The sequence below is a fragment of the Epinephelus lanceolatus genome, chromosome 14 (genome assembly GCF_041903045.1).
Source record: "Epinephelus lanceolatus isolate andai-2023 chromosome 14, ASM4190304v1, whole genome shotgun sequence".
Taxonomy (NCBI): Eukaryota; Metazoa; Chordata; class Actinopteri; order Perciformes; family Serranidae; genus Epinephelus; species Epinephelus lanceolatus.
In genome coordinates this window covers 14,676,367-14,690,768 of record NC_135747.1, presented here as the reverse complement: position 1 = coordinate 14,690,768, position 14,402 = coordinate 14,676,367, and the positions used below count along the sequence as shown (strand labels likewise).

At 39.8% G+C, this 14,402-nt stretch overlaps 1 protein-coding gene across 8 annotated transcripts in view; it reads right to left on the bottom strand.

Annotated features, from left to right (window-relative positions):
- The window catches only part of lrp1bb (low density lipoprotein receptor-related protein 1Bb), a 339,312-nt gene that overhangs the window by 92,149 nt on the left and 232,761 nt on the right, over positions 1-14,402 (bottom strand). For all 8 annotated transcript variants that reach the window (XM_078174387.1, XM_078174384.1, XM_078174381.1 and 5 more), the window contains 9 exons: positions 9,528-9,668; positions 9,287-9,412; positions 8,949-9,080; positions 4,898-5,032; positions 4,432-4,561; positions 3,149-3,275; positions 2,837-2,988; positions 2,008-2,132; positions 1,402-1,773 (listed from right to left, as the gene is read on the bottom strand). In XM_078174387.1, coding sequence (XP_078030513.1) covers positions 1,402-1,773; positions 2,008-2,132; positions 2,837-2,988; positions 3,149-3,275; positions 4,432-4,561; positions 4,898-5,032; positions 8,949-9,080; positions 9,287-9,412; positions 9,528-9,668 — 1,440 coding nt within the window. The remainder of the gene's footprint in view (positions 1-1,401; positions 1,774-2,007; positions 2,133-2,836; positions 2,989-3,148; positions 3,276-4,431; positions 4,562-4,897; positions 5,033-8,948; positions 9,081-9,286; positions 9,413-9,527; positions 9,669-14,402) is intronic.

Here is a 14,402-nt window from a genome sequence, read left to right as displayed (position 1 = left end):
GCATAACATATAGCATACTTATACTGGGGATTTTGAAGACTGCAGCAATTTCTGTCCACTTTTATCTCCTTTTTTAGCTATTAATCTTGCAAACAGTGACCCTGCGAGATCCTCAATCTTTGCAAAATTGTATGCGATTAAAAACTCGTGACACATTGTGTTCAGAAGTGAGAGGGTGTCAGACTCAAGTCCTTTAAAAGTCTTTTCAAAGTTTTTTTCCATTTTTTGGGGGGAGGCCTTAAACACAACACTAACCCCCACCAGTCCGATACTGACAACGAGCGCACTCAGAGCTGCAGACATGTCCAAGAGGTCATCAGATGTGTGGTTGCACTTTAAAATATGCCCCGACAACCCCCAGAAAGCAGAGTGCCAGATTTGCCAAAAGCAATTGGCATATCACAACTCAACAACAAATTTGGGAAATCACTTGAAAAACGTAAGTAGTAATTAAAAAAGAAAAAGTCTCCGACAAGGAAATAGAAAGCCCGACGCACAATGGAGACCTGCTATTATCCTGCTTGAACACAGACGACTAAATTCTTTCAACAATGTGACTCAAAATAATGATAAAATAGATTTTATTGATGTAAAATATGCATTTTCCAGTTCCACCGGTCCGCTCTGACTCTGATGTCAGAGACACTTTTGATGCTCTGAGTTGCGCATCTGTTTGATTGTGCTGCAGTATGCGCCAAGGGTTTTAATTTAGTGTTCAATCAAAAGTTAAGTCGAATGCTTCGAATTAAATTTGTTCTGAGCTCCGAAGCTTCGAATGTCCTTAAGTGGATTCGAAGGTCAGCCCTACTTTACATACTCACTTTACTTCACATAATATGGACTATTATACTGAGTCCTTACTACAGTTGATTGTTGAGGTGTGTATAGATATTCATAATGCATTATAAGCCCCATCAGTCAACCTCCAGTTTATAAGACACTTGACACTTATAATTCATGAAAGGTCACATCCATAATATTTAATGACTGTTGATATAGTGCATCAGTAAGCATTACGTGTTTATGATTGTAGTCATGGAGCATTATAAATGCACTATAATTCTCTATAAATGCTCTCATAATGCATTACAGATGTGGTTTTCATAGAAAGTGATACCCAAATATCTTTGCTGAGACGTTATTATGGATTTTGGGCCAGTAAAAAAAAAACAAACAAAAAAAAAAACTGCCAACCCTAGCTTTAAAGCACAAGAAAAGTATGACCAGTTACATTGCTATTCAGACAGCTGTATACATGTGAAGTCAAACCTTGCCATCAGAACACCAGTAATACTGGAGCTTCAGAAGTGTGTGTGTGTGTGTGTGTAATTGCAGATGTATGTGTTTGGTAGGGATATTTGGACTGTAGACACATGGTGTGGGAGTGTGAAATGTACTTACTTTCTGCAATAATAGATCTTCCTGTCCAATCATCATTAATCATCTGGATGTTTCCAAAATGGACATCACTGAAAAAGATGCGGTTGGTCCTTGCTGTCTTCTGACTGTAGTCAAAAGCAAGGGCTATGACATTCTTGAAAAAAGCAGGATTTTCAAAAGGCTGAACAGGTGAGTTGAGGTCATTCTCATCTGAAAGGTGGATGCTTTTCAGTATGGTCCTCTCAGAGAAGAGCAGATAACCTTCATAGCGCTCACAGGCGAAGCCGTCCTCTGCCAGACGGCCATGGGCACAGGAGCAAGTCCGCCGACCACTACCAAGGTGGAAGCACAGCTGCTGGCAGCCTCCATTACTCCTGGCACAGGGGTTTGTGCCTTCAAAACGCAAACAAACAATATGTTCAGTTACTGATTTGCCTCTATCTCTGTCTCCTTGCAATTATGTTTAAATTGTACATGACTAAACATTACATATGAAAATTAAAGATGCAGTTTAGCAGCCACATACTATTTGCAAATCGGATTTCATTACAGCCTTTCAAAACAAAGTATTGGCAAAAGCACAGATAATTGTGTGAATCAATAAGACACTTAAACTGAAGCATCTACCTTTTTCTCTGCCTCTGTTGAAGACTGTCACATCCTTCAAATTAACCCCCAGACCACTCCTCATGGTCACAGCCTCATTGGTGTCACTCTTGAAGCCACGTCGGATTGAACCATTGGAGTGAGCCCTGAAGTGCACCCAGAGAGACGGGGCAAAATTACAGATCTAAGTTTCAGAGAAGAAAGCATACTGTATTCCCTGAAGTCAGATAGATTTAAAGATGGATAATTTCATTTGACAACAGTAAAGTGATATCCAAGACTGTAGTCACTCGGTCCTGACATACAATTCAAGTTGTTAGAGATAAAAAAAAAAAACACAATAAAGCTAACAGCTTCTTTCCATTGTGGCCCTCGTTGTAAAGGGGAGAGAAAGAAATGATTGATCTCCAAGTCACGAAAGAGGTTAAAAACATGAAAAACAGACGAACAGACAAAAGAGATGTGTGATTAATTATTTAACAGCCATTTGTTCACCAATAGTTTAAAACCCTTCTCAGCCTGTTGTTCCTTCAGAGATCCAACACTGTTCCAAACAACTGCAGGCGTAAAAAAAATGTACCGAGCAACCAATTTCGTGAAAAGAAATAAGGCTTCATTAAATTTAACTGTGTGCTTCAATTTACAGAAGGGCGAGGAAGAATTTGCCCTTGCTGATGACACTGAATTCTGCCTAGAGTATTTACAAAAATAGGCAGTGACCCTCACTATGAGAAAACACTGTTCTTAATATTTTCATATGAGACCTTTGAAGGAAAGGTTATTGTCAGGTTAGTATTGCAGGCTTTGCAGGGCATTGCATGTGTGTACATTTATGAAAATAATAAATTACCTGTCAGACCAGTAGATGTAAGGCCCAAACACAGCAACTGAGAACAGGTCTACGTTAGCCACTGACAGTACAATCTCCCGGCTCTCACCTGTCTCAAGGTTGATCCTCTCGATCTTATCTGTGCGGGCGTCGCACCAGTATAATGTATTTTCCTGGAAGGTAATTTCAAAAATGCACATCACAAACTGAGCCTCTTAGGCAAAGTCATATTTCAGCCATAAAGGAGATGAGGTAGGAAGTACGGTATGTAGGAGTGGAGTGGAGGGGGAAAGAGGTTGGTGACAGTGTTTGAGCATCTGTGTGCGACTGTACCTCATAGTCTATGGAAATTCCATTGGGCCACATGATGCCCGAGTTGACCAAGGTAACCTGATCTGAACCATCCAGGCGGGAGCGGCCAATACAGGGGTTCTGGCCCCATTCAGTCCAAAAGAGATACCTGGCAACCACAGAAGCATCGTACATCACACAAAAAATGATTAATGCACATGGAAAACTTGAATCACTGCCCCGCAATTCTATGCTTCCCCGCACCAGTCAAGTTTCTCTTACAGTTTACACCGATATCTGTAAAAAACACACAGATACTTCACACACCTTTTCCCCCCGACAGCACAAAAAATCTGTACCACCAGCACAGTTTCAAGGTGGGCAGCCAAGATTAGTGTCACCAATTCAGTATCTGACCAAATCTTTTCCCTCCTGTTCCTGAGATATGACATTGAGTAATGGCCAGAAAAGTGTTTTATGAAGAACATCATAGCTGCTTGTTTTTAACTGTCTTGTAAGGTGTCCTTCAGTGCTTTGAAAGGCCCCTATAAATAAAATGCACTATTATTATTACTGTTGTTATTCTTATAATTATTATTAGGATCATTGTTATTGTTATTATTATTATTATTATTCATGTAAACCATGGTGCTGGTCTAATACTAGTCTCTCTTTACTGTAGAAAGTTATGATATGGGGGCAGGTCACCTTTCATAAATCCAATAAACAAAAGAACGCTAGCCTTGATCTTTTCTAACTAACAATTATTCATGTCATCTTAATAATATGTCGGCAACCAACCAATCACCTTTCCCATTGTTACCACAGGAATAAGGAACAAGTAAACCCGGTAGATGCTGGTGATCTGGCATTCAGGCAACTCCTGATGATGTAGCTATAGGTTTGATGGTTAGCTAGCATTTTGCTGAGATTAGCTATTAAATTTGTTTTTGTTTTTTTTCATTGTAATATAAATGATCCTAGCACATAACATAACTAGAGGAAAGTTGACAAAGATTCTGTTGTATTTAAAGCTTGCACAACTGCAATTGGAGCACAGAGCGAAAAAAGGGCGGGACTTAGAAAGAGCTATTTGTCCACCTGAATTTGCCACCAAAGAGCCTTATGACACCAATTACCATAGTCTCTGGTCATTAGCTGGTTTGTTTTTACAGTATACAATATTAGAGTTTCTAAAGGCAAACGTAAACATGTACTCAGTCTACAATAGCTTTTAAAACCATTGCACTACTGTTTTTAGGGGTGGTACTGATTACAGCAAATTGTGACCTTAACATAATAAGACTAAAAAACCCATGGCCTACCCCTTCTGTGGATGTACAGCAATGGCCCTGGGTTGATCAAGTCCTTCAGATATGACCACTGAGCGGTATGCACCATTCAGACGGGAGATTTCTATTAGATTGAAACCATGGTCTGTCCAGTATAGGTTTCCTGTGTGGAAAAAGGCAATAGCCAGGTGAGTAAATACAGCAGTGATTTATTGATCATCATGGGCAGAGTATATAAGAAGGTCTCATCATGAACCTACGTATATACAACTAATAACTAATCTTGCAGGTACATTTGCCCTGTGAATGATTTTATGTGGGGGATACCCAACTCTATCACTAAGGTTCTAGCTTCTTTAACAATTCCAACCAAAACAAACACATGTACTTATTGCCATAGCTAAAAACAGTGCACATAAAGTGAGAATTTTCACAAATCAATACCAACTTCACAGCCTACGGTAATAGATTCCAGCTCCTGGGGAGTGACTTTACTAACCAGCGATCCAGTCAACAGCGATGCCTTCCACCCGGCTGATGCCGGTAGTAATGATGTCCTCCCTCCAGGTCTGATCACGTTTGGCCCGCGATATTCTGTTGAGGCCCATGTCTGTCCAGTACACGGTGTCATTTGCTGCAAAACATACAACATACATTTACTGATGAGATAAAATGGGATGATGAATGAGGTCGCCACAAAAGTATTTATGCCCTCAAACAAAGCAGCTCATGAAACCTCATTTTACTGCAGCACGGCCCATTTCACCGAATGTTGTGTGGGACTATAAAGTATGATGGTGAAAATACCCACACAGTTCATCCACAGCTCTTGGTTGACATACAGTGCCTGAACAAGAAAGGCAGTTGTCGGCCAAATTTTACAGACCAGTATATTGCTTAATGCAAAACACGGTGTTGGTAAAATTGTTATGGACCCTTTATGATTTTAAAGCCCCATTACATAAGCATATAAAATAGTACATAATTTATTTATGGTGCAGTCTTCAAGTACATCTCCGTGCATGCTGGTAACTTTGGCTCTCCACAGGTTGTTAGGAGGCTGGGTGGCGTTATATGTTTATTTGCACTTTCTTGTCTCTGCTGCCTTCACACTCTGTTAACACGAAGCACACATATGACAGAATACAGCTGTGGGGCTTTCATCTGTTCTGCTCTGGCAGCCTGGCTTCTGTGATGACAAGTAAATGATGTGTTTGAGCTATCAGCTGCTGCTCTTGGATGGGGTTAGTCATGCATTTGCATTTTCACCTGCACAAAGTAACAACAGGGAGGGCAATCTTGTTCTTTAATTTGGCAATTTGTCTTGGACTCCACTTTTTTTTTTTTTTTCCTTTGCAGAAGCCATAGTAACATATCAAATTGCTGATTTTCCTGAACTTTATGACTCTATATGAAAGAGAAACTCTGTATGTAAAGTGTTAGTCCAGTAAAGTGCAGTACTCACATTTGATAATATATGTTGGCACAGTGGGTATGTACATCCCTTAGGGTGGATTTATAGAAATTACAGCAAATTTCAATCATTAACAAACAATTATTTAATGGCCTTGCACATAAGATAATTTTAATACATATCATCATGACTAAAAATCTATAGCCATGTTTGCAGCTGTACCTAGTCATAGCAGTGCTTTGAGCTAATTGTTAATATCAGCGTGTTAACATGCTCACAATGACAATCCAATCCACATGACTACTTAGGTCATGTGTTTAAACATGTCGTTCACATTGTAAAATGGCTGCAGTTGCACCAAGTACATGCTTAGGTTTAGATGAAAGAACACCTGGGTTAGGTTTAGAAAAAAGTTAATGGCTTGGCTTAAAATAAGTGCGTTGGTTACTAATGAAATGTAACATGACGTATCTCACATGATGTACATGACGTATGTCACACTACAGCATACTATGTTATGTTGTTACAATACGTCAGCATTGGCTTTTGGTTCCACGTGGGACATGAACAGCAGTGTCCTGGATGAAGGTTCTGTATTTGTTTGACTTATCCACCTAAGCAGTCTTTGTCACTCTTTATACTTCGTTGCCTCACCTCCTCTTATGCTCCCATCATAAGTACTACAGCCACTAGAGGTTGCAAACTAACAATAAATGTACATATGGGTCATAATAAACTGATTGTACAAATGACGTATGTGGTCCACTTTGGAGAGGAACAGCCTCCGACAATACTAACATGTTGATATTAATAAGGATACTATTCACTTTGTTCATGCTAACATGCTAAACTAATTAGCACATTGTTTGTAAATTAGCCATTTCATAAATATGATACTTTTTAATCAAATATACAGCTGAGGCTTGGCAGCACTTATGCATTAAAGAAATAATTGAGCAAATCATTGGACAGATTGAAATTTTGATGTAATGATATCAATTTTTGATGAATTATAATGCATTCAAAGGAATATCCATCCATTAGTTGTTGAGACATTTCCCTCAAAACCACAAATATCAACCTGCTGCGAGGACCTGGGGGAAGTAATTTTCATTCACCATCTGGGTACCATTCAATCAATTCAATCAATTTTATTTATAAAGCCCAATATCACAAATCACAATTTGCCTCACAGGGCTTTACAGCATACGACATCCCTCTGTCCTTTGGACCCTCACAGCGGATAAGGAAAAACTCCCCCCCAAAAAAACCCCTTTAACGGGGTTATTATCTGTACCAAATTTTATGGAACTCTACCCAGTAGTTGTTGAGATATTTTAGTTTAAATTGGTTGATTCACCAACTCAGTGGCTAAAAAGAAACATTTTCTGACTTTCTGACCCTGAATGGCCATGCAGATCGTTTTTATGGTTTTGTTGTCAATAGACTTCTGTCGATAGATATGTGAACATAATTTCATTTGTGGTGTTTGTTCTGGTATGGTTTTCTCCCTTCTCTAGATAATGGTCATTTAGTTAGCTGGGAATGTTAAATCCGTATTAGCAACCAATTCCATGAATTTTATACTCAGATTTTTTTTTTTGTAAACCTACTTAGGGAAGTCATAGAATACATGTGGAATTACCGAAGCATGCATTTTTTTTTTTAATCTGGTGCTGCTTTAAAAAAAAAAATGCTATAAATCCCTAGTGTATGAACCCTTGTGTGTATGCAGTTTGTTTCTGTTTCCAGTTGTGCGCATGCAATTTCCTTTAGACAGCTTCTGTTATCATGCTTCAGTGGCAACCTATTACATATATGGAGCTCTACCAGCCTGTAGTTTATTCATAGCATTTGTTGTTGTAATAAATCTATCATTTTTATCATACAAATAATACAGTGAAAGGAAGCAGGGACATAACAAACGACAGCAAGTGCTACTGGGTTCATGTTTTGCAATGCACGTTATGGTACCTTCATTTGATACAATATCTTGAGAATTGCAATGTATTAGGATTGTTTCAGAGGGTTGTGAGGAAATAGTTATTCATGCTGAGGTTCCCCTGTAATGTGAAGTTATTACTACTCCATCTACCCTGCACTTCACATCCCAAAGAGCATTATTCAAAAGGTTTAAGCCTAGTATAAGAAATACCATTTTCTCCCCCCCTCTAACCCCCTTACTTAAAGATTGAGAAGGAAATATTTGTGCTGTGGGATATAAAGGAAGGGAAGTGCGTTGTGTAATTAAATAGTCATTTAACAACTTCAGTACCAGTGAAGTATTGCTGTCTCATGAGGTACACACTTTTATGTTATACATCAACCATTATATACAGTATAGGCTGCATTTGATTGTGTATAGTCAAGTATGAATAGAAACAGTAAAGGCAATCATATCCACTTGACATTAGAAAGACCACTACAGAGCAGCTTGCCTGGAGGGATTCTATGTCTCAGACACTTAGGGAGAGCATGTGAATGGCAACATTGGTCTTGAACCTAATCATGTAGTTGAAGGATGGTGTGTGTAGTCAATGTGAAACTCTATTATTATCATCGGGTTTCATATAAGGTTTCCACATTATTAAACTACATTATAATTAAAAATGCAAAGCTGCACTAAGAATTCCTCTGCCATTTCCATGGGTGAGAGAAAACTGGAGGTCTATTGCTTTCTGTTTTTGTGTTAGTAGTTATGTTCATGCATAGATTGAACGAGTAGAGGTTTAGATATGTGCCTGCCCTTTTCAACAAAATGCCTTGTGAGTGTATGCGACATTAAAGCCTTGCTTTAAAGTAGACGGTTGAAACAATACTGGATTACAGAAGTGACATTAAAGACCACATTCAAGCAGTCAGCTTGGCATCTCAATGAAAATAAAAGTTAAAGAAGAATAATTTCATCTCAAATTGCAGGTAAACCAAAGGTCATAGCCATTCATAAGCCTGCAAAACAACTTCAAATTTCTACTTAAAAACACCACAAACAACATGCAGCATGTACAGCACATTGAACCATATCTCTTCTCTAAAAAAGAAAAAAAAAAAAACCTCTTCAAGCTTCAGTGGATCCCTGATATATCTGCACCTTATATTCTGTACCACCAGCCCCTCTGTGTGTTACATATCATACCTGCATGAAAGTCAACTCCCACAGCAAACAGTGTTCCTGTAATGGGCATGAGGGCTTCGCTGTTGTCATTTGGGTCAAGAGCAATTCCCCGGATTCCCTCGTGGATGGAATACATCAGAAAGGAGTCAACACCTAGAGACCGATAAATGGCCTGTTAATACCCTAAACACAAGTATTAAAGCATTGTAAACTATGAATGTTCTTTGACCTATCATAGATTAATCACATTGCTTCACATTTAGAGTAATGAATGCAGAAGAATTTCAAAGAGGTGTGAAAAATAAAATGCTGATAGGAACATATCAGCAGCTCTAGAGAACATATTTTGGGAAACGTACCCTCGCAAGACATGCGGTCGCTACGCAAGTTGTAGCCAACGGTGCAGGAGCAGCTACGGGTGTTCTCCGAAGTGGGGAAGCAGAGCTGTGAGCATCCTCCGTTGTTTATCTGGCACTGGTTTCTTCCTGGGGGTTAGGCACAACCAGCAAAAAGCAAAAAATAAGGTACCATTAGTAAGTATGTGTGGGTAGTGTGTATGCGTTTCTGTGTCTTTATCTGTGTGTTTGTGAGCATGGTTACCTTTCTGACCCTCCCTGTCGTACACCTTCATATGAACCACCCCACTCGTTTTGTTTCTCAGGATCACAAGGTTTCGTCCGTCTCTCTTGGTTACTGTTCCCAGTTGTGCTGATTCCTCATCTGCCCACCAGAGTTTGCCACCTGTAACCAACAATGTCATTTGCTGATACTGATATAAAAAAAAACATTTGGCCACAGATACAGATCCAGTAGAACTGCAATGCAAGGGCAACATTTTATTATTTGCTTCAGATAACACTGCACCTACAGTACAGGCCAAAAGTTTGGACACACCTTCTCATTCAATGCGTTTTCTTTATTTTCATGACTATTTACATTGTAGATTCTCACTGAAGGCATCAAAACTATGAATGAACACATGTGGAGTTATGTACTTAGCAAAAAAAGGTGAAATAACTGAAAACATGTTTTATATTCTAGTTTCTTCAAAATAGCCACCCTTTGCTCTGATTACTGCTTTGCAGACTCTTGGCATTCTCTCCATGAGCTTCAAGAGGTAGTCACCTGAAATGGTTTTCCAACAGTCTTGAAGGAGTTCCCAGAGGTGTTTAGTACTTGTTGGCCCCTTTGCCTTCACTCTGCGGTCCAGCTCACCCCAAACCATCTCGATTGGGTTCAGGTCCGGTGACTGTGGAGGCCAGGTCATCTGCCGCAGCACTCCATCACTCTCCTTCTTGGTCAAATAGCCCTTACACAGCCTGGAGGTGTGTTTGGGGTCATTGTCCTGTTGAAAAATAAATGATCGTCCAACTAAACGCAAACCAGATGGGATGGCATGTCGCTGCAGGATGCTGTGGTAGCCATGCTGGTTCAGTGTGCCTTCAATTTTGAATAAATCCCCAACAGTGTCACCAGCAAAACACCCCCACACCATCACACCTCCTCCTCCATGCTTCACAGTGGGAACCAGGCATGTGGAATCCATGCGTTCACCTTTTCTGCGTCTCACAAAGACACGGCGGTTGGAACCAAAGATCTCAAATTTGGACTCATCAGACCAAAGCACAGATTTCCACTGGTCTAATGTCCATTCCTTGTGTTTCTTGGCCCAAACAAATCTCTTCTGCTTGTTGCCTCTCCTTAGCAGTGGTTTCCTAGCAGCTATTTGACCATGAAGGCCTGATTCGCGCAGTCTCCTCTTAACAGTTGTTCTAGAGATGGGTCTGCTGCTAGAACTCTGTGTGGCATTCATCTGGTCTCTGATCTGAGCTGCTGTTAACTTGCGATTTCTGAGGCTGGTGACTCGGATGAACTTATCCTCAGAAGCAGAGGTGACTCTTGGTCTTCCTTTCCTGGGTCGGTCCTCATGTGTGCCAGTTTCGTTGTAGCGCTTGATGGTTTTTGCGACTCCACTTGGGGACACATTTAAAGTTTTTGCAATTTTCTGGACTGACTGACCTTCATTTCTTAAAGTAATGATGGCCACTCGTTTTTCTTTAGTTAGCTGATTGGTTCTTGCCATAATATGAATTTTAACAGTTGTCCAATAGGGCTGTCGGCTGTGTATTAACCTGACTTCTGCACAACACAACTGATGGTCCCAACCCCATTGATAAAGCAAGAAATTCCACTAATTAACCCTGATAAGGCACACCTGTGAAGTGGAAACCATTTCAGGTGACTACCTCTTGAAGCTCATGGAGAGAATGCCAAGAGTGTGCAAAGCAGTAATCAGAGCAAAGGGTGGCTATTTTGAAGAAACTAGAATATAAAACATGTTTTCAGTTATTTCACCTTTTTTTGTTAAGTACATAACTCCACATGTGTTCATTCATAGTTTTGATGCCTTCAGTGAGAATCTACAATGTAAATAGTCATGGAAATAAAGAAAACGCATTGAATGAGAAGGTGTGTCCAAACTTTTGGCCTGTACTGTATGTCTTCTTCACTAAGAAATGTATGCAAATCGTACTGTGATGCAAACAAGCATTCAGAAACACACTCAAATACCAATTCCAAGTGCGAACGGCGTGCTTCAGCTTTCACTCTAATCCACCAAGGCTGGCACTCTTATGCCATAAAACCCATTAATAATTGAAGCATTCTCTGAGCTGATTTGAGGATACCCTGTTCCCTGCTCTGCCCACTTGCTGCTGCTGATGTGTTCATCTTGCAGCCTTAAAACACAGTTACTTTGATGTTACAGAAAAGTTGTCAGAAAAACAAAGACTCTTCTCTGCACTTTCACAATTTGGGGGAGTGACTATTATGGAGTGACGTGGCTACAATAGTAATTTTCAGTGTCTACAATAGAACATGAAGATTTGCACATAATTTATACATTTATGACTTCATCATGCACATAGAATGTCTGACCATTGATATTTGGCAGATTCACTCTCATTGTGCATGAACAGCAGTCATAAATGTCAATCTAATTTGGTTATTTTGGTATGCAAAAAAAAAAAAAAAAAGTGATTCTGTGATAGCAACTCCTAATCTTTGATTTATTTATTTATTTATTTTACTTTATAAGACTTCATGAGTTAAAATTCTCTTTCATGAGTCAATCTTTGAGCTTAAAGCAAAGTGATAGGGCAACTAAGAGCACATACTGTAGTTGTTCTGTGTCAGGATGTTTTACCATCTACTCCTTGACAGAGTGGCTGGCCTGTCTGGCTCTGTGTGACAGTGAACCTCCAGGCTTCAGTAGTGCTGCCGTCGTGAGCATAAGTGATGAGTGTGTCTTTCTAAGAGGCACATGCACAATAGGCTCCTGACCCCGGCACACCCAGCCGTCACCACACTATCCTCCAACCCTCGTCTCTGTCCTCAGATGAAATCAGTGATGCACAGTCCAGGCACTTTGCCACAGACTCGACAGACGTGACAGGAACTCTCAATTTTCAAATCCCACCGTGCAAAGTGGAGAAGAGTCAGGTGGCCCCTCTTGCTTCAAAATAGTCACTGTAATCAGGGTGGAGATGGACCTGATATTAGTCCTTTTTGAAAGGGACAAAATTGCAAAAATGAACCATTACTTGGCGGAGGCATGCTTTAAAAAAGGCAGCATAATGGAAAGAAAAAAAAATCATATTTATAAAGTAACATCAAAATTGGCTATTTCAAAAGGTCATTGTCCTCAGAGAGTAAAACATAAATTAAAAAAAATCGTGCCTCAGAAGCAAAGCAACCCTTCACAAAAGCATTACTCTGCAAAGCAGCAGCAACTGAAGCAGCGACCACTTATGAAAGGACTTACAGGTAACTGGAATTCCTTATGTTTTGTTTTAATTCAACCCTTCTGAGCAGCATTGTTGGTGCAAACAAACTGACACAGTTTATTACTCTCTTTGGCTACATAATATGACAGGAGCTACAGTATTAAGGGAACATAATGTAGATTAGAGAGGCATCATATTACAGTCAATACAATATGTTGCTATGATATTGTTACTTTGGCAACATATGTGCATTTTCAAAAGACAACCAAAACATGTGCCCTATATGTTCCATACCAACCCAGTCACCAGAATGTTTGCATTGTACCTTTCAAGGAACCAGGGGCATTTTACATTTATATGTTTTAGTATTGTCACAATCCTGGATATTCTACCTTAGATGCAATACCTTAAAAAATAGCAATATTTCATATCATTTTCAGTACCACAAAGAAAAACTGGCATTGAGGGCATACAAGTTTTTTTTTTTTTAATAAAAAATAAATATAATGATAAACACTGTAAAACCTCAATTAATATCCGGGGCTTTAATTTGCTTCAATCAATGAACTCAACCATGGAATGAACACATATTCTGACTTTACGACTAATTCAAAGGTGGAGGTAGCGTCTCTCTTGTTTACCTAGGCCTGTAAATCTGAATTAATTACACTTTGGTTCTCGTTGTTTCAGTAAAATTAACTAAATGATTAAATTGTGGAGAATTTAAAACTAAAACTAACAAAGTTTTTCATGCCTATATTGACAAAAGTTTAAACATTTATATCTGTATGCACGATCTATGCAGCTTGGCGCTAGCTCAAGCAGGTAGCTGACGACCCAGTGGACTTTAAGAGATGTGATACATCCAAAGAACCAGAAGCAACCAGTCCTGACTTCTAATTGAGACCTGCATTAATTTGTCAAAATTTGTAGCCACACCAGGCTAGTAAAAAAGACTTGACATTAAATTGAGACTGATTGTATTAAACATTAAGACAGAGTGAGAAATTGCGGCTGGTAGTGGTGTATTGATACTGTAGAAAATTAGTAATGAAACCATTTCAAATGTTTAAAATCAATATGTATCAATAAATCAATATTTTTGACAACACGTTCAGTAGAGCGCATGCGCCCGCAGGTGCAGCCAGTTGCAGTCGCTCCTGCTTGTTTTCTCGGTTTTCTTACTTTTTTGCTTTATTAAGTTTGGTATTTGTGCTGGCTTTTTGTGATTGTAATTTTGGAACTGCGCCCTCTCAAAACATGCTGATTGAGAGAGTTGTACTCGTTTTCCTCACTCTGGAATTACTTATTTCATTCGGACCCGGCACCATTGCGCAACAACTTCATGGCCGCATTGTTTACTCCAGAGATCAGCTGATCGCGCTGAGGCCGGCCGGCTTGGCGGCCGGAACATCGGAGATACCAGCTGAACTGTAGAGGAAAACACACAGAGGATGCAGGGGAGGAAGTAAACAGCGGCGGAAAAAAGCAGGGTTGAGACAACGGAGGCTTATGGAGAAGAGAAGATATAAGCCGTGTCTCCCCTCTCTCATCATGGGCAACGTGAGGTCACTGGCAAATAAGATGGACGAGCTGACAGCGGTCGCCAAAAGTCAGAAGGAGTACCGGGAATGTAGTCTTATGTGCTTCACTGAGACATGGCTTCACCAGGACATTCCCGACACCAACG